Source organism: Mixophyes fleayi, chromosome 7 (assembly GCF_038048845.1).
Source record: "Mixophyes fleayi isolate aMixFle1 chromosome 7, aMixFle1.hap1, whole genome shotgun sequence".
In the NCBI taxonomy this organism is placed as follows: Eukaryota; Metazoa; Chordata; class Amphibia; order Anura; family Limnodynastidae; genus Mixophyes; species Mixophyes fleayi.
Window position 1 is genome coordinate 151,306,825 of NC_134408.1, and position 25,723 is coordinate 151,332,547.

Sequence of the window (25,723 nt, forward strand, 5' to 3'; positions counted from 1 at the left end):
TGTCCCCCAGAGTGGATGAAGGAGAAAAGAAGATTTTTGTACTTGCGTTAAACCTTTTTCTCTGATTCAATCTGGGGGACACTGCATTCCCTTTCTACAGTTAGTTGTGTTGTTGAGCCCTTTTCTTGGGACTTTAGTATTACTGAGGTCTGTGGGATTGCAGAGGGGAGGAGTCAGCAGCAAACTTAGTTGTTAACTATTTAAGTGCCAACTCCACGCGCCCTCATACAACCCCATCGTAGCAGTTTCCCCAGATGGAATCGGAGAAAGAGATTTAACGTAAGTACAAAAATCTTTTTTACGATATGAATGCGTGGTCTACACACAGTGTCACATTATGGATGTGTATTAAGTCTGTACCCAAGAAAACGCGCATACAATGGAATGTAAAATGTACCAATTTATTATTATACAGTAGAAATACAAATCAGTGCGGTTAGCATGAACAAAAATTAACATAAACAGCGGACCCCCCCAACTATAAACATCTAGAAAATCCCAGGCCGCCACGTTATGTGATGTTAGAAGAAAATATGACTGACAAGGTCAGAGAGCGGAAGATGGGAGAGAACAGCAACTGAAATATAACACATTGCAAAGCACCCATGTCACACAGCATGAAGACGGCCATTCTGTGGGTGGGACCAACATTCAAGAGTATGTAGCCTATCACTTCACTAGGAAACAGTGATGTCACTGCGGCACAGCCAGTCATTGGATCCTGGCGATTCTGTGGGCTGAGCATTCACCGCGGCTAGCTGCTCCTTGTGAATGGATATCTTTCAGTCTCATTAATGTTGGATCAGCGTCCAATATGGCTGCCTCAGTGGTGGACATGTGACAATTATACTTCTAATTACTTAGTTTAATTTATTCCTATCAAAAATATTCTCTTGAACTCCCTTTTTCCTGGTAATATTTTCTAATCAATTCCCTACATATTGGCACAATATTGTCGGACTTTCCAAATTCTACAGACATCAACAGAAATTGTTAATACTTCCAGTAAATTGGCACTTTCCACACCCCCATCTCTGTATTTCACTAGAATGTCATTTAAAGGGGATGTTACCATGAAAATACGCCACGTTAGGTGTAATCAATATACATTAAACATTGCAATTGATGGGATTAGAAAATGTGTTAAGTTTTAAATTTAGTGTTTTGTGCAATGCTCAGTCTTCAGTCTGTCACTATCTGTGGAGAGGACGTAGTCATATACTATCCCTCCCCCATGTACAGCAGCAGGAACAACACCTGCTGGCTATACAAAAACAAATCAAAATACTAAAGGGATTATATACACGGTGGCATGTATGGATGGGCCTGTGTTCTGGTTAATGCGACATAATTCACAAAAATAGGGATCATTGATCTCTATCTTGGACATAGCACGGCTGACATCGAACATTTCAACTTTTCTCCGACATTCATATGAATGGGTTTGTAAAATGCTAAACTGTTCAACACAGGAATCATTGAGCTATATTTTTAATTCCTATTAAGATTTCTCCACTGCCTGGTTAATGGAAGTGTATACAAACCAGTCACCCTATACGAATCCTAAAGTGTTGGAATATAGACCGCAAAGTTTAGTTTTACACAATAGGCTGGGTCGTGACTAAACTATTCTAATGTTTGTCTCCAATCAAGATACATTTTGGAACTAGTTTTTCGTATTCTTATGGAGTGTTCTTAGCGCAGTAGGACACCTTCCGCCGCTATACGGTCCAAACCAAGGCACCATTCCACATAAAACCATTTACCATACACTATTTGGCTTATGAATATTATATACTAAAGTAAGCAATGCAAATATATTACATATGTCCAAGATATCACACAAAAATTATTCAGAATGACGGAATAAGCTGCAGATTAGCCACAAGCACTCAGCCGCGTTCTCATTGTCAAAACAACAAAAGAATGAAAATGCCCGGATACAAGTATCAGATTTTAGCTGTAATTTCAGGGCAAAGAAATAGAACAAGTCGCAAAGTTTTAGGCCAAAATAATTTTCGCGTGGGTAAAATCTAATTGTATTCCAGGAATAAACAGTGGTCATTATAAAACATCACAAATTATTAAAAAGGGATGTAAATGAAAGTTTTTGTTTTTATTTTTAAGCCTTTTAATGAATGATTAGATAAAATACATAGTTTTGACAACACTGTTTTATTAAGTTGTTGCTGCTACTGAAAATTACCAAAAATCGCTCCCTAGACAATGTTAAAGCAAAAGTGCATCTTTCTCTACGCGTTTGCTAGATACTCTCTGTAGGAGTGTATCGAACACTAACTTTGTCTGCAGATGGGTCATATTTGGGGGGCCAGGCGTAGGCAGTCCTCTGCCTACACCCGGTCTCGATCATCATGGCACAAAACCAACAGCATTGATTTTGAAATGAGGAGCGTGAATGTCTTTTCTCTCTACTCTATTCAGCCAATAGTGACCTGGCGCCAGCACCTAGATACGCCGCCCCCTGAAGATGATGAATCTGCAGTAAAGAGAAGTGCTAAATAAACACAGGAAATAGCTCATTTGCATAATAGATTTTGCAAACACCATCCCCAAATCAAAAAGCAACCCATGGATTTATCCTTAGAAGTGCAGAGCTTTATATAACAAGATCACCCTCTCAGTGATGGGAATAGCCTTGTTTTGTATAAAATAATATTTGGTAAAGGTGCTATATAAAAGGACAGCTCTCCCCCAAGTATATTTCTGTTCATATTTTTACATTTTCATACTTTATATAGTTGGAATAATTGTACATTGACGTCACCTAAGAGTAACGTTCGTTAGCAGCTGGTTAGTGACCGAGGTCACTTTCACAGCACAAAGGACCATCCAGAGGGTTCACCCAAACCAAAGGCAGTGTTGCGTTCATCGGTCATTGCCCTCTGCTGAAAGGACTGGTTCAATTTTGGAAATTGGACGTTTCACCCGTGCAAATTAAATTCTGCATTGGAAAAAGGAAACCTTGGCAATGTCGCAGGAATGTATTTTAGTTTATTCATATACTCCCGCTGCTACACCCTATAAAGTCAGATATTACAGGAGGCTTCCTGCGACTCTCCAGCTGCTGTGGAACTACAAGTCCCATCAGAACATGCGAACGACTGTAGTTCTATAACAGCCGGGAAGCCACAAATTATCTACCTGTGATTTAGAGACATATGGCTATATAGTATACAAAAATGATAATCAGCACTAAGGATATAAAGATAATAAGCATCTTAAAACAACTTCAGATCTCTACTTCAGCGCCAGCACCAGAGAGGTGTTGTCCTAGATCCCAGCTCAGCTTTGTATTTTACTCTACCAATCAGGAGGTTTGCTTTAATTTCCTAAGCAGTTCTAGAAAATCACTGTACAAATCCGATTGGCTGCTCATAGTGCAGTGCGCCGTGGAAGTCCTAGGTCTGCTGCGGTAGAATATCTAATCACACCCCAGTCTAGCACAAAAATCACCGAAACAGAAGCAGTCCAAGACCACAACACCTTCAGCTCTGGCTCCTATATGCAGCAGTATATTGTTAGAAAAATATACATTCTAAAGCAACACAAAACTTTTTAGATTGCTTTGTATAAACCATTGAAGCTGCGTACACCTGCTCTGCATGCAGGCCTCCAACAGTGTACATTAATACAACGAACAGCTGTGCTTACCAGGCATCATTATTTTAAAATTACTTATTTTGGCCTCACTGCCAAGTCATATACAGTCCATGTGTGGCCCTTGATAGGGACTGTATGATGTGGGGACTGTTATTGTGTATAATGCAAACAAATCCTGACAGAGATCTCTTCATATAATGCAATTTACGAAAACCTAGACAAGCAGAAAATGGTTTGCTATACTGTAGATAATTAGTCATTATATGTGTGACAGCTGTCATATTAAAAATAACCTGTAGAGACCAACGGGCAGAACTTTTTCCTGCTGAGCTGATTTCTGCAGAGACTTCAAGGTTTGAACATCTTTTATTAATTTGTTTAGCGATAAATGAAACGTGCAAAGCAATCTGCATGGAGAATAAAGTTGGCACCAAAAAAACTGCAGCAAAACCTGAGTTTAAAAGAAAAGAAAAGGGGTTTCTTCATATTTAGTGAAGCGAGGCACGTTATTCCCCAGACAGCGCCTTGACCTATTAATTCCTAAAAGGAGCGTTCGTAGCAATAACGATCCCTCTGCTGTTCACGGGAGGGAATGGACTGTAGAATGAAGGTGTAATAACTGTCCTTAGCATATGAGTGGTCTGGATTCTATATGAAGTTTAGTATATGTAGTGGAACACAGAACATAACCCTTAACCTTTTGCAGTGCCAGAGCGCTGTATCTTGCATGAAATGTTGACTTTGCGCAAATAAAATTTTGTTCTTCCGGCAAAGAATAGGAAGAGAAGAAAAAGCCTAGAGTATGAATGGACGAGACGGGACAAATACCCCCCTTACATAAAGAGGGGCAGCACCGCATCTCGCTGCTAGTCTTTAGCACTGAATGAATTAAATACTAATTGTTGCATTATAAAACAGGGGAGTGGGTTTGGAGCAGGGGCCTCGCTCACGGCAGCCCTTTCACAGGTGGCTTCCTCCGGGATTACAGTAGACAGCATCGTTGTTTGAAGCTCTTCTTACTTTTACCACTTTTCTTCCCGTTCTTGTCCTTATTCTCAGACATTTTCTTTGTTCGGATTTCTCGCATGAGGTCAAAAAACACCTAAAAAAAATATAAGAGAAAGACTCAAAATAAGATGAGCGGTGTCCAGGCAAAGCATCTAGGACAATAGCTCATGTTTTCCGGATTTCTTTGCAGAATTCGAGCTGTGATAGGAGGCAGCATATCTGGATCACTTACAATGGTCAGTGGCTGATAAATACACCCAGATAACTTGCCCCAGGGATGAATGTGGAGATGGTTAGATCATTGCTGCATATACGGTTGCGAACAAAGGACTATAGAGCACATTAAACAGACAATAGAGTGGGGTCAATGGTCTGGACGTTCATTGTGTAAATAAAAGGATTATGTATTGGGTATATTCATATGATAAAGACGCTCAGATGGAAAACACTCACCTTGTCTACGTTGGCTCTCGTCTTGGCCGAGGTTTCCACATACTGCACACCCCACTCATCCGACTTCCCTCTGGCCTCGTCCACTGGAACCTGTCTCCGGTCCTCCAGGTCAGACTTGTTGCCCACCACAAGAAGAGGGATCTTGTCTTCTTCTGCTTTCACACGGAGAATCTGCTCTCTGTACAGGGAACAACAAACCACAGAACTACTTCACCACACGCTCGTTATCATTCCCTCTATACCCAGACTACACAGAGCATCCTCTGAGCGCTCTCCAAGGATACGACACATAGCATAGTGTTGTACATCAAGTGAATCACAATACAAACTACGTATAATTAAATGAAACAAAGTCCTGGTGACCCTGCCCAAATGAGCTTACAATGTAGGAGGTGTGGGAAAGGACTGACCTATAAGATAGCGGAATAACAATTGTAGCAAGTGCGAAAGTGCCTACTGTGTGCTTAGTGTGAACTGTAAGGTAGAAGCACCATCAACCGTCCCTGTGCTCCCCCCGGTGGTGAGGTATATATGGATGAGGAGAGACAACGGAGGGTGGGGACAGAAAAGATGAACCAAACATAGTAGAAATCCTAAACCGGTCAGCCGCTGGCAACCGTAACCATCCATCATCATTTATATCAACCAATTCCCCTTCCCGCTCTGGATGTGGATAAGGCTCTCTCCCCTGCGCTGCATGGGCACCAGATGTGCAGACTGTACATTTGGCATCACATTCACCTGTTCCCCATGTTGGCAGCTACTGCAACCAAGGACCATGGAGCTCAAGAATCACTTAGGCCCCAGGCACTTGCCTAAATTGCCTTGTGGATTATATATGCCTAAGTGCCATCAGTAGTTCAACCAATTTTCTGTTGGGTTATTACATGTAGAATAGCCAGTATTGGCATCATTTAGGTGACATGTACACTAAATAAGGTATTTTCTCATCTTATTTTAAGAAAGACATTATACAGAATGATTAATGATCTGTAATACCCCTCTGGATGATTAACAAAACGATTCCCCAAGGTCAGAGATACCTCGTTTAAAACAATTGCCTGGTAAAGCCGAACAAGTGGCCGATAATGTTCTAAATAGACTTGGGGGGGGGGGGGGGGGCTCTGTGGGACTCTATGGATGTTACATTCTATCAACACATAGAATATGTTAAGAAATGACATTGGCTTTATTGTACAACTATATGTTTTACTGAACATCTAGAGACCATAACCTTGGCTCAGTCAGAATTATATGTTCTTCAGTTAACATTTTTCAACTTCAAACTCAACATCCGAGCTGAGTACGGCCAAGAGCTCATTGCTCGAGGGAAAGAATGATGTCAGCTGTCGACAGGATTCTCGTCCAGCCACTGGCCCTGTCGTGGATTTCAATTGGCCAGGACAGTAGACCAATCAGCCAAACACACTAGTGAGGTTAGTCTAGTGCATGAGAAAGGCCAGATACATATATAGATAGCCAAGAAAAAGAGGAGAATCATCGACAGTCAAATTGGTTGTTGCGTTTGTGTCGCAGCAGAGGTAGGTAGATGAAATGATCAACATTTGGACATATGATCTCTTTCACCAGTAATCAGCTTGTTTGACTACAAGAAGCGGCCTCCTTAATGCGCAGCTCCTTGTGGGAGAACGTGGAATATTCCAGAAGTGCTCAGGCAGTTAGGTGAACCGCACAACGGGCAAATTTTCTGACCACAGGTTTCCCAACACTCAGCGATCCTATAGAAATTTTGTGCACGCGGTGAGGTGAATTGTCTAAGACTGTATAACCATGAGACAAGAGCTAGAGAGGATCTGTATACCTGCAGTGTCGGACCAGCACACGCTGCCATGTGTTGAATCTGGGCGAGTACTCAAAACTGGCAACATCCAGAGGGATTGGGGACACTAGAGCAAGGGGATATCCATTCAGAAAAACAGAGGTGAGTGAGCAGATCACCAACCAAAGTAGATCTCCTAGAGAAGCTTCTCTTATGCCCTTAATGAGATTTTATATGTTCATGTAATAAATGTAGGATTTATCTCTTCAGGAATCTATCTTTGACTAGGTTGCTGTATCGGCTGTGTGTGTGGTAATTCTAAACCCTTTCTGTTGGTTCCAGCACTGGACAGGCATCACCCCCATACGCCCGTGTGTGTCGGGGGCATGTTAGCTGTGCTTAGAGACTGGTACTCTCCCTAGAAGATGGAGACAAAATAATTGTGTAGAGCTCAGTCCCAATTGCAGCTTTATAGAGAGCAGAGAACACACTGATTTCTGCCACTTTTCATCTATTAATGCAGGTTTGTGGTATTTTTTTTAAACTCTAATCCTAGTCTTACAAAACCTAAAAGATCAGTTTTGCAAATAAAAGTCCTTGCCTATCTGTTTTTGTTGGTTAGATACAATCTAACCATGCAATGCCCCTCCCCATCGGAGGACAGATCCTTCCACTGAAGACACGGTTAGATACACTTATGTTATTTTGCCTTTTCATGTTTTTTACTGGAAAACACTAAACACATAAAGAGCGACATTCAGATGCTATACACACCGACAGCGCGTTAACAGGAAAGTTTATTAAACCGCAATTGCCCTTTTCACCTCTAGGTGTTTGTGCCCTTGTAACACTAGTCTGAGCTTGTTAGTTTTACTAACTTCTCCTTGTGAAGATTAACAGTTTAACCACTTGACAGTGCCAAACGCCACTTGACATTGGGAAGAAGCTGCAGTGTTGCAGGTTACAGCATGTACCGGGTCAGCGTGTGGCTGGTCCTGGGATCACGGATCTGTCTGCGCTCGTCTTCACAAACAAAACCAAATTCCTCAACAGTATCGCTGGAGCCAGCCCAGGATTAGAGAGAAATCAGTTGCTGCCTGAAGAACACAGTATTTTCCAGCTAGTAACTGTCCTAAACATTAACCCTCTCACTGCACAGATTACTATTACAGGCTGCCGTGTATCTCTGGCATTTATTTTATAGCTCCCAAATGAGCAGACACCTTTTCTCTGCAACCGAACACTTTAACAGAAACAGAAAAACAGGGATCATTAAGGTCATTAAGGAGAGCAAGGCAAAAAAGGAGTAAATTGTCTCCTGGATAAACAATGTTACAATGCAAGGGGTGCAAAATAGTTTATTATTTTGCACATAAGGAAAATACCGGCTGCTTTGTCATGTAGGACAAATACTTGGTAGATTTATTTTTACACTGAAATTTAATATTGATCTGACCTGTCCTACTGCAACTATAAATATGTCCTTACATTTTTAATTTACCTCCCCCTCCTATGCAACATGGTTGTGCCAAGGTGCAAAGTTACTCCTTTGTTTGATTTGCTCTCCTTAATGACTTAGGCCCACTGTGTTTTTATCAATGTCTAACAATGAATGCGGCCCATTCTATTTATGGGCCGCCAATTATTTTGAAAAAAATAACCTGTCACTATTAATGAGGCACTTTGACATACAAATCAATAATCCCGTTTAGCAAGTTTAAATTTTGTAATTAAACATGAAGAACTCGCATTTATTCGCTCTTGGGGTGGGGAGGGGGATCTGCAAGGCAGAATAATGTTGGAATGTTTACTGGTTCCAGTGCAAAACAATACATAACAATGCATCTGGGTAATAGTGTAAGATTGCATTTTACACAAGTAGATATTTGATGAAGTACGTAACGGGATTTGGAGCAGTACGCTACACAAGTGTATTGATATTCAATACATAACATTTCCCTGAGCATATAACAATTACTATTCACCATTGGTATAAAGAGACTCATTATTATAAGACCCCCCCTCTTCCAAACTACTATTGGAAATGTCCAAGAGACACACAAGGGTCTGAATCTAACTGCTATATTTTTCTGCAGAGTCCGGATCATCCCAACATAATCGTTTGGAAATGACCAGCGCAAAAAGCTGTTCATGTTCAACAGAGCAAAGCAGACGTCAAGTGTGGCAGAGAGGACAGTTGAAAAATCGAGAATCGGCAGAAAAGGTACCTGTTAGATACACACTGCAAGAGAGTATCTAACTAATGACGACAGCTTAGATAGGGGTTATATGTAAAGAATAGAACCTCAGGGTCTAATAAGCCATCACTATGAACACTTCTATTATATGGAGGTTTCAGCACTCTACATCTCAGATTATTTTGCGAGTTTAATAACAGGGTTCAGTCTCCTTAAGACTTTACTGACATCGTTGGCTTATGAAAGTACTGCACTTCATTACGTGTTGGTCTTTGAAGTGGAGGAGGCACAAATTGGAGGTTAACTCTTATTACAATGGTATTAAACTAACTGTTCATATCTGCAGTCAGACATTTGGTTGGAAATCTCCTGATGCTCCTTTTCACTGTGATTATTAAGAATCTGGTATGTATATACAATGGAACACATCACATGCTCGCTTAACGCATGTAAGACATTAAATAACATACAGCTTAACAGGTTAAATTATTGTAACACGGATAATACATTTTGAAATTATTCTTATCACGTATTTTGCTAAATACTGATCATTTCAACTTCTCCTCCTGTGAGGAATCGCTGCCCCCCCCACGTTCTTCCATCATATAAATGTATTGACAGTGACAACGTATTACTATTCGTTAACTAACTTTACTTGTCACATCCCCCCACTTGTAATTGTGAATTGTAACTTAACACGTAAGTGATTGTGGGATATCTGCTTCTCATAGATTGTTCTAAGATGATGACCAAACAGCTGTAAAAATGTACTGTAAAAATATTTACTTTATCAATGCACAATACTGCAATAAAAATAGATATAAAAAATAAAAAATTATGTTAACTGAACAAAATACAATAATTTTTCAAGTTCAATGACGCAAGGAAAGCGACCACGAACATCATATCTCTATAAAATGGTCTTTTTTGACAATGCGCATATGGTCGCAAAAAGACCGCCAATCCCGATCAACATCTTATCTATAAAATGTCTATCAGGATGGACAGTAAATCTAATCAGACGATGACCGCATCATATCGTTTGTGTCTAACCGGTCATCTGACAGCCCTAACAAGCACCCATAGCTAACGAAGCATCAAATGTAAACACCTTTAAAATTACACTGAACTAATGAAAAAAATGAAAATTAAAAATTAAAAAATCTGCCAATACCTGCCACACCGCCTCCTAATCTATCTTGCCCACTTTTCTCTGACTATCCTCTCTTTTCTGTCTCTTCTTTCTTCTATTCTTATAGTTAAAACTTGGTCAATATCAAAACTCTTTTTATTATGATATACAATGATTGTATTAGTCTCTGAACATGCATAACCTGATTGTAACAGATTTTGTCTTGGACTGATGCTCATTATTGACCTTCTCAAAAATAAAACTTTAAAAAAAAAATAAAAAAAAATCTGCCAATAAAAACAATCCGCTGACATTATAAATTACTTTGTAAGCTACTTTATTTTTCAAAAAACTTTTTCGCTAACGGTTTAGTTTTTATAACAATTTTTGAATAAAGGCTAATTTAATAACATTTAGAGAACACCTAAAAGTTACTGTTGTAAAACATGACGACAGTTTTACACTACGTTAACATCAGATCTGATCACCAGTGATAGGATATCGCCGGCGACGCAGCCAGATAGGGAGATAGACGCAGACATAACTCTGTCTAACAGTAATATTCTCACTGACATTAATGAAAGAAGAGTCTTGTTGCACCACAAAAGGCAACTAAATAAATTAATGTCTAAAACCAAATGGACATTGGGGGACAAGCGAAACAATGGGTTTATCATTCAGCAATGATTTCCATCTTTGATATATATTTTCAGGTGACACAACCTGCTCCAACTGCCACTTACGCACCATCAATGGCAGCTTTGTTGTCATCCCTCTAAAGTGAAATGGAGACATCAGATCGTATCTTATAAATGTTACCGTTACCCAGCACCAAGGTTAACGGACCTTAAAATAATCCCTCATCTGAATCTCGGGTATAAAGATAGGCCTAGACAACCCATGGCTCTCCAACTGTTGTAGAACTAGAAGACTCAGCATGCCGTGCAGTCGGTCATACTGGAACAATTAGTTCCACAGAAGCCGTCTGTGAGTCTATAGAGGAGTCAGCAACTTGCATCAATATTAAAGCAGTTCTGACTGCTAATTAGCACTAACCTGAATTCGGCTGTAGCTGTAAAGGACTCGTGCTCAGTAATAGAGAACACCAGCAGGAAGCCCTCTCCGCTGCGGAAGTAGTTGTCCCGAATGGCTGCGTAGTCCTCCTGGCCAGCAGTGTCCAGTATGTCTATCTGAACCTCCTCTCCATCCAGCACTACTTTCTTCCTGTAGCTGTCTGCCTTGGTGGGCTCATAATCCTCCACAAACTGGAAGAGACAAACAAGTAACGTCCCGTCATACTGAAATATATCTATGTATCAAACGTAGAACAGACATACGGAGAGCGCACAGTGATTTCCCTGCAACATCCCTGTGCTTCTGCGACTATTCCCAGGTACAAACCATTCTATTTTTTACCACCGAGTAGTGAATATTCAAATTCTAACATATGTAACATCAAGCCCATTATTCCTCGAAATTATATCTTAAGGTGAATCTATAAAATAAGACAATTCTCATCTGATATTCAAGGACTTAAAAGTGGTTGTACATTTACAAACTGCCAATATCCTCCAATCAAAAGAATAAGCAAAAAGGCAAAAAAAAAAACCTCCACTTATAAGTGCGACTGTTGCCCACATACCGATAAGACGGGTCTGCATACCTGCGCCCTAATGCGGCTCTCCTGTCTGCCTGATAAAATGTAATGTACTGATTCTGATAGAGGTAACAAATGATCACATTGCAGTGTATTGGGGAGGCAGGAGAGCCGCAGACCCTTCAAACCGTTTCCATGCAGTGAAGGAAGAGAGCATTGGGCATCATCGGACCATCACTCGCCAGTACTGGAGCCGCCAACTAGGTTAACCTGAATTTGAAGAATAAGATTTCCATTGCACCACAGAACATCACACTTACTTACCTCGTCATACATGAACTGTAGCGTGAGCGCAGACTTGCCAACGCCTCCGCTTCCCACCATGATCACCTTGTGCAGTACCAAGGAACTCTGAGTCTTGTTCTTGTTGGCTGCCATGTTGGGAGGTTTTAAAGCTTGCAATCATACACCAGCCAACAGTTTGGTCCCAGCTAGAAACAGAAGACAAAGATTGCAATGAGACAAGAGGATAAAAACCAGGGTGCCCGCAAAACTAACGCAGCCTTGGCCGAGAACAGCAATTAGAGACCCAGCAGGCTTTTATGTATACCACGTGCAGCCACCTTACACAAGGGCAGCGTCTTACAGACATAAACGGAGATGTTCACCTATATTTATCTTTTTTATATCACTCCTGCTGATCCAACTGTACAACCAGGGTCATAACGATCAGAAATATTGCACAATACTATCAAGCTCCAGCTTCACTATGACACATCTCTGGAACGTGGATGCGCTCTCATTTTACTGAGTAAAACAAAAGCTCTTAGAGATGTAAACTGTACTGGAGTAGACCCTTTTGTTTACTCCCAATGAAACGAACTAGTGAGGTCAAATTCCTGCAGAGTGTGAATAAAACTTTCCATGTTTATTCCCAGACAACGCCCACGGCCCCCGGGAACTGGTATGATCTATATAATCCACGTGACACGAAATGTGCACACATTATTCTGTGGCAAGGAAGTGCCCCCCGGATATCCCAGCAGGTAACGGGGTCCTACGGCTGCCGCACATCTCAGCTTTCCATGCGCTAGAAATATGGTATGTTTAAAAATTAAATATATAACCGAATTTTGATGCAACCACTCCTTTCATCCATATTGAAGCCTTTCCAAGGTATCCGCTCTGTATTTGTATAACGTCCACATTTCCAATTTGCTAGGTTTTGACATTGCCGATTTGTTTGTAGTTTATAACACCCCCCCCGGGCGGGCTATGACAACCTGCCTTCATTTTGGCAGTTCAACAAAGACTTGTGAAATCGCAACTTCTGCATTGAGGAAACAAACAGCATCGATTCCAGGAAGATCTGAGAGACCAGTGTGGTCCAATCCAGTACACTATCCCTATAACCTCTGGTCCAGCAAGTACACCTTAATATCCGCTTCCTGTCATTGTCCCCCCACCCCCATGGGCATAGAGTGTAAACTTCCTATTGGTGTATCCAGCCAGAATACACACATCTCTGCACGCAATATGGCTATTCCGTGTACAACCGGCACACGTCCTGCACCCTCCCACATATAGGGAGAAGTTCTATTGCAGATATACGAGCACAGGAATGAATACGGTTTTGTACTTCATACACATCAGCCACCCTGTACTCTTATAATGATCCCTACATAGAAACATACAGCTAAAGTCTTCATACCTTTACTGCGCAGTATAAGTCTATCCAGCTTGTCACAGGTGGGAAATGGCCGTACTGCTTCAGCTTATTATGCAACGTCTTGTGACAGCTTATAAAACTAAAGATGTCTGTGATAAATGGACATTGTGAACTGAATTATGTCCGTGGTAAAACGTCATAATAGAGCTACTGTTCTGTACATACTGGATGCAAATCCTCCCTTAATATGGTGTAAAAGTACAATGCGCCACGGAAATTATTATGGATCCCAGTCAGTGACCTGCGCGGGAGGAGTAGAGTGCGTCACAAATGTCGCAGTATTCAGCGGTTTTCTGATAAGGAAACAAGGTCAAACAATAGTTCCACTTTCCATATAAAATATCAGGCACAATGTAAATGAAACATAAAAAATATTAAATAAATAGAAAGCACTTTCCTCAAGGTTCAAATGTTTTTTCGAGAACAAGAGAAGAAAACCGTGAATGATGTTAGAAAAATAGAATATTATAGAAATATCAGATTTGTAGAACAAACATCCAGCAGACAGATAGGTAAACACGCCTCACGGAAGCGTCGGATATAAAAGTAAAATTAAGTAGATGGACCAATTATCTACTGACAGCATATCTTTAAGATGGGTTAATATCAACTAAATAAAGAACAATAAAAGGCAGACAAATAAGACAAGCAAAACAATTCTATAAGAGCAAAGACAACAATAAAACTGTTATTTTATATGGAATACCCGAATGGAATACTGAAACAAAGTTACCAACAGAATGATGGGGACACTGCTCCCCACCTTTATGGTGCTGAAGGTAAATATAAAGGATAATAAAATAAAGCAGATACGAAATATAAATGCTGGGGATATAGTACCTAATCTTACCTATTACAGAGAGGAGTCTGTACATTCACAGGAAAGCAGAACAGACCAAAAGGAAAGAAAATGTAACAACCACTGACACTTCTCCAAATATGTTACAAGGGGAATTAACCTGTTCTCTGCTGATGTGATCAGGAGACTATATTAGAGGAACTTTAACCCCTTGTGTTGTCAGAGATTAATATGAAATCACCAGTGCAAGGAAAAACATACCCAGGGGCAATACCAAGGATCAAAGTTGGCAGCCCTTTGTCACAGCAAGGTAACCGGCCTTAAATACCACCCACTAGACCGTACCACCATATGTGTGTGTAATACAGAGAAATGCAGCAGACAGCGCTTACCCTATGAGAGCTCCTCTCTGCGAGTGTCACTCATGGATACTGGAGCCAGGCTGGGCTGACGGAGCTCAGGAACAGGCTTTTTGTAAGCATACCCAGTATCTGGCACAGAGCCACAACAACAGCAAGAAAAATGAATTTCTTTAGATATAAATGGCTGGAATTATAAACTAATAGGCTCGCTGGCATTTGTGTACGTCAGAAGGTTTATCAGAGCTGCCGACGCAAAGACAGAGAGTGCAGCTGGCTGACTGGGGGGGTCAGGAGGAAACTCTGTACACCCCCCCTCCAAATCTGCCTGTGTGTAATAGGAGAAGTGATAACACACAGGACAGGAAGCCTGGAACAGAAATCCTGAAATCCCTTTCCTGCCAGTCAGCCCATTGCTCTGCAACCGGCCGGCTCGCAGATATGCCCGCAGCTGGAGAAGCACTTAAGCCAATCCACATAACCATCACCGATAGCCACTTCTTCTTCACACCATCTGCTCTTACCACAAATATTGCACATTTTGAAGAGGAACAAAAATGGCATTTATCACAAACTGTTAACTGCATAATTCATATTTTAGTGAAAATGCACCAAAACATCTCCTACAAAGATGACAACAATCAACGTGTGATGTGACTGAGCCGACGTATTTAGGAATGCTCACCCTTCTCTGAGGTTCTAGGGTTTGTTTTTTTAGGGGGGGGGGGTGTTAAGCTCTCATTATTAACACAATTAAACAAACACACACTATCATGATTCATAAAATTGTAAACATCGAACAAGTTAATGTATAAACATTAAATAATAATTATGAGGTTTTTTTAACGAATAGTGAAGAGACAAAATGCTGGTGTTATAGCACGTTGTTATTTAACAATGGGTTAACACTGGAGAAATAATAGCCCTCTAATAGCCCTCTATGGGGACAGCAGCATTAGTCCATTTAATACAAAGCACTTTGCAGGATCTCAGTTACTTGTCTTTTACAATGAGATCCAGATGAAGTATCTCCGCTGCTGGATGCCTCTATTGGAGTTTTATTTTTTATTAATTAAGTGATGAGCAGACCACATACAGGATGTTCTAAATATCTCCTACATCATTAATAAAAAAAAAAAGGTACTTTAGTATATTACATCCTAGTTGTTTCTTTCCCGTTTTAAAGCTTAGCCCCCTGTCCGTACGATAGCCTGGATTTTTTAGCACTAGTCACTTAGTCACCCTGGAAGCACAATATTGTGGGCTGAACAAATATTGATTAAACCGCAGCCTATCACATTACAAGGAATTGGTGACCTCACCGAGACAACACGGTTTCCGGAATAGCAGCCCCACAATGTCTGTCAGGTAACTATCTTTATACGGTGTAAGACCTTAGCAGATGCACAGCTCTATGAAGCATTCCCTGTGCGAGTCATAGAACAGCAGAGAGCTCTGTCTTGTGTCAGGACATCCTTCCCGTTCTCAGCTCAGGGTCAGCCTCCCAAAATGTTTCACAAGACCCAGTACCAGTTTCTGAGGCAGTAACCACGTCACTCCCTGCACAACAGGAGGGAGGGGGGGGGCAGTCGTCATTTAATACAACTGTCTCTTCCCAACCTCATCTGACAAGTGCTTCTAAAAACAGCCCTATGTGCCCCCTCTACTAATCCATCAGAGCAGATAAATCTGTAATGTAACTGGCTTGTATATATAAGCTTCTGTTTTATTTGGTGCATAGTGTAAACCACTCTCACATTATCCCTGGTTACTGGTACAAAACATTCACTCCTATGCAGCAGCGTTAGCCAGATCCCCCTACTCAAATACTCGTTGAGGGTTACGTACTAACAGAGCAACAAGGGCCAAAACCCATAGCATCCAATCAGCTCTTAGCGATTTATTACTTTTTCGAATATATTGTACAGGAAAAGCCCACAAAGTTTCAACAGATACGAGGTTCTCTCTGTGTACAATTTGTGCAGAGGTTATAAAGGATTTTCTGATTAAATCACAGCTAAGTCAATGGTAAAGAAACTAATCTACCTCTCTAAGCCAGAATTACTGATTAAAAGCCGTTGTACGACCATTTCTAGCACCTCACAAGCATTAGTAGACTGTTCAGAGAAGGACATTATATATTATATTATCCTGGGGAAGAGATGGCACCAGGATGCTCTATGGGAAGAAGGCAGCCGGCGGAGGCAGTGTGATGCTCTGGGTAATGTTCTGCTGGGAAACCTTGGGTCCTGGCATTCATGTGTATATTACTCTGACACGTACCACCTACCTAAACATTGTTGCAGACCAAGTACACCCCTTCATGGCAGCGGTATTCCCTGATGGCCTCTTTCAGCAGGATAATGCGCCCTGTCACACTGCAAAAATTGTTCAGGAATGGTTTGAGGAACATGAAAGAGTTCAAGGTGTTCACTTGGCCTCCAAAATCCACAGATCTCAATCTGATCGAGCATCTGTGGGATGTGCTAGAAAAACAAGTCCGAGCCACGGAGGCCGCACCTCACAACTTACAGGACTTAAGGATCTGCTGCTAACGTCTCTGTGTCAGATACCACAGGACACCTTCAGAGGTCTTGTGGAGACCATGCTGTGATTTGTCAGAGCTGTTTTGGCAGCACGAGAGCGACCTACACTATATTAGGCAGGTGGTTCTAATATTGTGGCTGATCTATATCTCCATATGTGTCTGTCTATCTTTCCCCCCCTCTGACAAATCCACATGCTCGTTCCTGACCTGAACTAGATCTATTCCCCTTATCTTAAAGTTCCATTCAAGGGATTAATTACTCATCTCAAAATGTATTATTCATGTCTCTCAAACTAAAATCAGGCGGCATCACCCACCAATCAAAAGGGAGTGACTGCTGCTATTTACATACAAATTCCAGTGACTGCAGCTGTCTTTTATCCAAAAAGTAAATTACTAACGCCACCATTGGCAGAATCATTCTCTAAAAAGAAATGAATTGCCCTCTAGCTTGGTAATGACGATACCCCTAACAGCCCCTATGAAGCAGGCACAGGAGTACAATAAATGGATTTATGTACCATTATAACCAGAATGACTTTTCACATACTTTTACAAACAAGAATATAATCCCTTTAACACATGCATAGCCCAAGGAAACACTGTTATCATTTACCAATATAACAGCAACATGCTACATTCTGCACAGAGCTACAAATGCCCAGCACGGTGGTATGTAGGCGCCCTCTGTGCTAGATTCATAACCGCAGGTCCACATTAAACCTACAGTCAGATAATCCAGCATTATTTAAAGTTTGACACCCACAATGAGTAAGAAATTAAACCGCAGTAATGTGTGATTAATAGTGATATACATGTAGGTCGGTAAATCTAAAGTAAATAGACGCAAGCTTCTGGGTGATATCCAGACATCACTATTAACACTGGGCGCTCCGTATACTCGATATATCCCTGACCAGTGTACGGGACAGTGAGGGGGAAGGGAGTGCCTGCATATCCTGTATACATTATCTATATTTAAACATCTCCAGGTCTGTGTAGGTTTGTGGGTTGTAAGCACACATTACTTATTAGAGATAGAGGGAAGTGCCGAGTAGAATTTAAAACAGAATATTTTCCTCTGCACTATAGTCCAAACCAGTTAGATTAGTGACTGTATATACAAGAAGGGCACCAGAATATCGTGTGGCCCTACTAAAATAAAATGATATTAGCCAGCTAGTATTCTCTGTGTACACGCTTCTCTATAAAGCCTAGTTATTACTTAAAAGGTAACAAAAGTATCTGCGTAGGATACTTTGTTGCCAACTGCAGTATGGACGATGGTCACAAAATAGAAAGCGGAAAAAAAAAGTTCATCTGAAAACCAAACAGTTCCTTTCAAGGACCAGATTTGATAGAGAAGATATAAACCTCACAGTTTTTGGAAGAGGTTAAGCTTTGGACATCTAGCGCCTGTCCCACGCTTTGGATCCTGGGTAATCTGATGCACAGTGGGCAGAGATGGCATTACCGCAGTGCAATACCACGACACTCCTCAATATCAGTCTCACACGTACAAAGACTCGCGAGACTAATCATCTAGCCAAGAAAATAAATACTAGCCACACATTCTAGAGAGGCGGTAAAGTTTAGTGGGCAGGAAGGGGGGGGGGGGGGGACTGCATTGCAAGTGGGGAGCGTGAGGGTCCTGACTAATTTCTTCTGCGAGTTTAAATAAGATTTTATGTTCTGTTATAAATATAAAACATGTTTTTGTTATTACGATGCTGCTTGTATGCAGAGTGTTGAACACCATAACCCAGTTTACCATTATGTCAGTCTTACTGGTATGATACAATACTCCTCTTTGGGAAAAAATATATCGCCCAACCACAGACTTTGGGACAGCCGCCAAATGTCCAAAGCTTATATAACCCTCTGCCAAAAACTAAATGCAATTCTTATCCCCTCTTATACATTAGGATCACTTGATCTAAGGGAGGATTATCTCTCACATGTACCCTGATCAGAAGGGTAGCTGGACAGTTTCGGGAAGGCCTACAATTTCTTCATTTAGGGAAAGAAAAGCATAGAAGTCTTATTGAACAAAGGTGCTAAATACACTATATGGATGAAAATATTCAGACGCTTGACCATTACACCAACAGGGACTGTAATGACATTGTATTCAAATATATATACTTTAATATGGAGTTGGTCCCCTTTTGGCAGCGATAACAGCTTCCACTTGATGTTGGAGTGTTTCTGTGGGAATTTGTGCCCATTCATCATGTAGAGTAATTATGAGGTCAGACACGGATGTTGGACGAGAAGGCCTGGCTCGCAATCTCTGTTCCAGTTCATCCCAAAGGTGTTCAATGGGGTTGAGGTCAGGGCTCTGTGCGGGCCAGTCAAGTTCTTCCACACAGAACTCATCAAACCATGTCTTTGTAGTCCTTGCTTTGTGCACTGGGGCACAGATATGTTGGCATAGAAAAGGAACTTCTCCAAATTGTTGCTACAAAGCTTTGTTCAAAATGACTTGGTAATCTGAAGCACTAAGATTGCCCTTCACTGGAGATAAGGGGTCCAGCCCAAACCCTGAAAAACATCCCTGTACCATTATCCCTCCTCCACCAAACTTCACAGTTGGCATAATGCAGTCAGGCAGGTAACGTTCTCCCGGCATCCACCAAACCCAGGCTCGCCCATCTGACTGCCAAACAGAGAAGCGCGATTCATCACTCCACAGAACACGTTTCCACTGCTCCACAGTCCAGTGTCGGTGTGCTTTACACCACTCCATCCGACGCTTGGCATTGGTCTCGGTGATGTGAGGCTGCATGCAGCTGCTCGGCCATGAAAACCCATTACATTAAGCTCCCACCGCACAGTCTTCATCTATGGAATCACCAGAGCGTTGGTGATTTTTACACACCGTGTGAAGAGCCGGATTTACAGCTCATAGGGCCCTAGGCAAGATATCGGTTTGGGCCCCCCCTTCACACACACATAATACACGCATGCAATGGCCCCTCGCGCGCACACACACATAATACACACACACAGCGGCCTCTCGCGCACACACACACAGCGGCCCCTCGCACACACACACATAATACACGCACACAGCGGCCCCTCGCGCACACACATAATACACGCACGTAGTGGCCCCTCGCACACACACACATAATACACGCACACAGCGGGGGGGCAAATTTTTTTAAAATTGATCCTGTCCCCCCCAACTGGGCCCCCCGAGAGCCGCTAGGCCCTAGGCAGGTGCCTAGGTTGCCTAGCGGTAAATCCGGCCCTGACCGTGTGCCTTAGCAGTTATTAACCCTGCTCTGTGATTTTACGTGGTCTTCCACTTCGTGGCTGAGTTACTGTTGTTCCTAAACGCTTCCACTTTCTAATGATATCACTTACAGTTTACTGTAGAATATCCAGCAGGGATGAAATTTCACAAACCTTCTTATTATAAAGGTGGCATCCTATCACAGTACCACACATCCTATCACAGTATCACACATCCTATCACAGTACCACGCTGGAAGTCACTGAGCTCTTCAGAACAACCCATTTTGTATCACAAATGTTTGCAAATGGAAACTGTATGGCTGGTGCTGGATGTTATACACCTCTGGCAACGGGTCTGCTTGAAACACCTCAATTCAATAATTAACTTTTTTCCATAGAGTGTATGTTGGTGATTTATTAATAAAGCATAGTAATAACGAGAGTCAGCATACTGACGCAGAAGCAGTCATGCGAGACAAGACTAACTTGTCAATAAGAATATAAATCAGAATACTGTGCTAAATTTGTATTTTAACACACATCTCAATTTAGGATTCTGTTTCCTGTGACTTTGGCCAAAATAACATACGTTCAACCACTTCAAAGTTTTACATATGTTGCCAAACTATTCCCTATGACCTAGAACTCTTTACGTGGCTGACATTCCTGCAGAAAACGTTGCTTACATAAATGCAGTGCTCAGAACTTTCCATTGTCGCAAATATGCCTACCTGTCAGCTTAGTGTCTTCACAGAGGAATAGCCACATTTCTGATGTAGAAACTGCCCCCCCCCCCCCCCCCTCCTAAGAAAGTCAGCTCGACTGGACATATGTCCTACTGCTGCAGGACCACATCCGGTTTTGATCTCTTTGTTAAACTGATTTCCTGTAAAATCTGCCATCGCTGTGATACTTTGGGCCTGATGCAGAGTTGAACGAAAGTGACAATTGCGCCTCCTTATGTCTGCAGAGGTGAAACGGGGAAGGGGAGGGAGTGTGCGCCGCAGCAAATGCGTCTGAGGCAGACAGCACAGAGACACTTAGGCTACTGTATGTATTACGGGATTTAACAAACGTCTATTTGTGTGACTATTGTGCTATTTGGCGGTAAGGGAAATGTAAATTTAGATTTTTATGAGTAGCAAATGCGTGTTACACTAGCAAAACAAATGTCCGCAAACATTTCAGCTTAGGACAATCACATTATAACTATGTTTGCCTAGGCATAAAGCGCTATTTTTGCATTTAGCGTAATCTTGGCGCATATGCTGCCGATGGAGAGCCAGACGCATCCAGCTCAGCATATGGGTGTAAAACTGCTATGAATCTAAATTTGGATACAACTGGTCATCAGGCCCTTTATCATCATCATTTATTTATATAGCGCCAACATATTCCGTAGCGCTTTACAATTGGGGACAAACATAGTAATCTAATAAACAAACTTTATGTTTGTAGTCATAAAAATGATGTGCTAGGCACAGTCCGAATTCACATAGGTTTTGACATAAGAATTGATTCCTGATTTTATTTCTATATTCATCAACCCACCATTTTATTTTATGGCTGTCTTACCCACAGAGGCATTTAAAGAGGTAAATTCCACTTTCATTTTAACAACTAAAAACCCTTGATATTTAAAGAGATCCCTCATTTGGGTGCTGTATTGTTTTACCTTTAAATTTGGGGATTACATGTCATACAGGATAAACCATGGAACAGTACCCTCTCTTACCATCAACTTAGATTGTCCAATCATGAATAGAATGTCACAATCAGCTCTAACCACAATTACTTATATTTGTATCTGTTATATCTGAATTTTGGCTTTTCCACAAATAGTTTACCATAAATAGGGTCTTTCTGTATTACCTCCAGATAAACTCTATTATTCTAAAATTTTTCATACAGTAGGTAGTACCCAAAATCTAAAAAAATAAATTCTAATTTCCTTACATTTAGTTTTTAGTAGCTCAGATCTATCCATATCTCGTACATTATTAGATATTCTCACAATCATTTCCTCTCTGGGAAAATGTACTGATTGCAGAGAAGTGTGTTCAACACAGAGCCGGTCATTTGTCTGACTCACTGAACGTTTGGAATAATTTCAATCAATGTCTTTGGGTGAAAACTATTCGCTCTCAATACAAAATTTCTATCAGTAGGTTTATATACAAGTCAGTAGATTAGATTGTAAACTGTCATGAGCAGAGCCCTCTATTTTCTTTGTTTTCCTGCCCACCCTCAACCTGTCCACCTAAACTTCTCTGTCACCTCCTACTGCTTCTTATGCTCTGCATGTTGCGCTTCCAACTTCATTAGTTGTTGCTTTGTCCTATGGCATTGTGTCACCTTATAAATAAGTTATAATAATTAAATAACACAGCTTTCCTAATGGTCATATCGACTCAATTCCCCTTTTACAACCAATTCATGTCAGAGTAGACAGGGACAGCGCCCAGGGGCACGCAGAGTAGACAGGGACAGCGCCCAGGGGCACGCAGAGTAGACAGGGACAGCGCCCAGGGGCACGCAGAATAGACAGGGACAGCGCCCAGGGGCACGCAGAATAGACAGGGACAGCGCCGAGGGGCACGCAGAGTAGACAGGGACAGCGCCCAGGGGCACGCAGAATAGACAGGGACAGCGCCCAGGGGCACGCAGAATAGACAGGGACAGCGCAGAGGGGCGCGCAGAGGGGCACGCAGAATAGACAGGGACAGCGCAGAGGGGCACGCAGAATAGACAGGGACAGCGCAGAGGGGCACGCAGAATAGACAGGGACAGCGCAGAGGGGCACACAGAATAGACAGGGACAGCGCAGAGGGGCACGCAGAATAGACAGGGACAGCGCAGAGGGGCACACAGAATAGACAGGGACAGCGCAGAGGGGCGCGCAGAGGGGCACACAGAATAGACAGGGACAGCGCAGAGGGGCACACAGAATAGACAGGGACAGCGCCCAGGGGCACGCAGAATAGACAGGGACAGCGCAGAGGGGCACACAGAATAGACAGGGACAGCGCCCAGGAGCACGCAGAATAGACAGGGACAGCGCAGAGGGGCACACAGAATAGACAGGGACAGCACCCAGGGGCACGCAGAATAGACAGGGACAGCGCAGAGGGGCACACAGAATAGACAGGGACAGCGCAGAGGGGCACACAGAATAGACAGGGACAGCGCAGAGGGGCACACAGAATAGACAGGGACAGCGCAGAGGGGCACACAGAATAGACAGGGACAGCGCAGAGGGGCACACAGAATAGACAGGGACAGCGCAGAGGGGCACACAGAATAGACAGGGACAGCGCAGAGGGGCACACAGAATAGACAGGGACAGCGCAGAGGGGCACACAGAATAGACAGGGACAGCGCAGAGGGGCACACAGAATAGACAGGGACAGCGCAGAGGGGCACACAGAATAGACAGGGACAGCGCAGAGGGGCACACAGAATAGACAGGGACAGCGCAGAGGGGCACACAGAATAGACAGGGACAGCGCAGAGGGGCACACAGAATAGACAGGGACAGCGCAGAGGGGCACACAGAATAGACAGGGACGGCACGCAGAATAGACAGGGACAGCGCAGAGGGGCACACAGAATAGACAGGGACACACAGAATAGACAGGGACACACAGAATAGACAGGGACACACAGAATAGACAGGGACACACAGAATAGACAGGGACACACAGAATAGACAGGGACACACAGAATAGACAGGGACACACAAAAAAGACAGGGACAGCCGGACGTGACCCGCTAGTCTATCAGCCCACCCCAGTCCTCTGTGGGAGCTGTGTGTATATTGGGGTGTCCGGGATCTCACCTCCGGGTGTTTCCTCTCCGCTTGTACCCGGCCCTGTGCTCTGTCTCTCGCTCTCCGGGCGCGGCCACTCTTCCTGCAGCCGCTACGGCTCCCAGGCGGGGACAATCCTCCACAACGCGCTGCTAAGGGGCGGCTGCTGGGACAAACTAGCGCAGGACGCGACCACAAAGTGCTGCACATGCGCAGTGCAAGCCCTCAGCCAGTCAGTGACAGCGGATTGTTTCCCGAACAATGTAAAGTTATTATATATTATATTATTTTCCATGAGCAGAGTTGTGGGCACAGTGCCGCCTTCTTGCTCCTTTCATATTCACTCTTCATTCTAATTTCTCATTCAGAGGCTCACCTAGGTAGGTGGCACAGGAGTCTTTACTAATCACTATTCAGCCCATTCCGGCTACTGTAATCTTGTGTCCAGCCCTAGCTCTCACCCCCCCCCTAATTTCCAGGCTTTATCAATGTGTCCCTGTAACTCCCTATATTGTAAATTTGCCCATTGCACAGTACAACTTCTCATGTTCTGCACATTGGATACAATTATCACTATTCTTAATCTTATCTGGATTATCCAGGGGCACTGGGAGGAGCCACCAAGTTGGTGTGCCCACTTCACCAGCTATGGAAAGGGCCCTAAGAAGTTGCTATACCGTGCCTGAAATTCCTCTTTTCTGCCCTGCTCCTGCCTAGTGCCCGGTGGTCACTGAGGGGCCCAGATTACTCATCCTTATTTTTATATATTTGTTGTTTTTTTTTACAACCTGAGGGGTGGGAGGGGGCCCATACCAGTATCTTACCTAGGGCACCATGGGGTCTTAATCGAGTTTTCTCTAGACTTTATGGGGGTCTCTCTCCTGGGATACCCCCTTATTGCTGTGTTTAGCAGGGTCCCAGCATTTAGGGCCTCTCCCGACAACCTTCAGCACTGCGCGTCTCTCGTTGTAAATAACACCTGATTGCCCTCTCCAATAAACAGTCATCACAGTGCTAGGATCTTCATATACTACTAGTATTGGGAAGTCATATTTAAAGTGAAAAACCCCTTTAATATTTATTAATGGGCAGTATAAAAATGTCATATTTTGCCAACAAGTAAGAAAAAGATGAATAGAGATTGCCAGACATCCTTTGACCCTCCCTGTTTTTGCCAGCTATAGGGTTAGTTATCACTTCGACCACAACAGGAGATTTCATAATCATCATTTATTTATATAGCACCACCAAATCTACAGCGCTGTACAGAGAATATTTGTCACTCACATCAGTTTGACTTTCGGGGAGTCCGCCCGGACTCCTGTAAGAGTAGGCAAGCCTCAGCCCATATTCGCCGAAATTCATGGCACTGAATGGCGGGGGGGAGGGGGCCTTAATTGTGTCATTAATCCCTGTCCCCGCTATTCAATGCCTTGCATTTCGGCATT

General features: G+C 42.7%; 2 protein-coding genes across 5 annotated transcripts in view; one reads left to right on the top strand and one right to left on the bottom strand.

The window, feature by feature from the left end:
• ADCY5 (adenylate cyclase 5) overlaps positions 1-25,723 on the top strand; it is a 334,525-nt gene that overhangs the window by 112,640 nt on the left and 196,162 nt on the right. For all 3 annotated transcript variants that reach the window (XM_075181155.1, XM_075181154.1, XM_075181153.1), the window contains one exon: positions 8,959-9,086. In XM_075181155.1, the coding sequence (XP_075037256.1) occupies positions 8,991-9,086 (96 nt within the window). In that variant the 5' untranslated portion in view covers positions 8,959-8,990. The remainder of the gene's footprint in view (positions 1-8,958; positions 9,087-25,723) is intronic.
• RALB (RAS like proto-oncogene B) lies at positions 383-24,427 on the bottom strand. 2 transcript variants are annotated; one of them, XM_075181166.1, is made up of 5 exons: positions 24,306-24,427; positions 12,114-12,280; positions 11,249-11,457; positions 5,083-5,260; positions 383-4,723 (listed from the first exon to the last, which is right to left on the bottom strand). In XM_075181166.1, exons 2-5 carry the CDS (start codon positions 12,225-12,227, stop codon positions 4,604-4,606), a joined length of 621 nt encoding a protein of 206 aa, XP_075037267.1. In that variant the 5' UTR covers positions 12,228-12,280; positions 24,306-24,427; the 3' UTR covers positions 383-4,603. The 2 variants fall into 2 exon arrangements, with proteins under 2 accessions (XP_075037267.1, XP_075037268.1); XM_075181167.1 differs by lacking the exon at positions 24,306-24,427 and adding an exon at positions 14,710-14,842.

What these genes read in the sequence shown, in the direction of transcription:
- RALB (XM_075181166.1), bottom strand. Translation starts at nt 12,227, where the DNA reads ATGGCAGCCAACAAGAACAAGACTCAGAGTTCCTTGGTACTGCACAAG. An exon ending in TACAGTTCATGTATGACGAG is followed by an intron (nt 11,458 to 12,113) that starts GTAAGTAAGTGT and finishes TGTCTCTTCCAG; the next exon opens with TTTGTGGAGGATTATGAGCC. An exon ending in ACAGCTACAGCCGAATTCAG is followed by an intron (nt 5,261 to 11,248) that starts GTTAGTGCTAAT and finishes TTCCCTGTACAG; the next exon opens with AGAGCAGATTCTCCGTGTGA.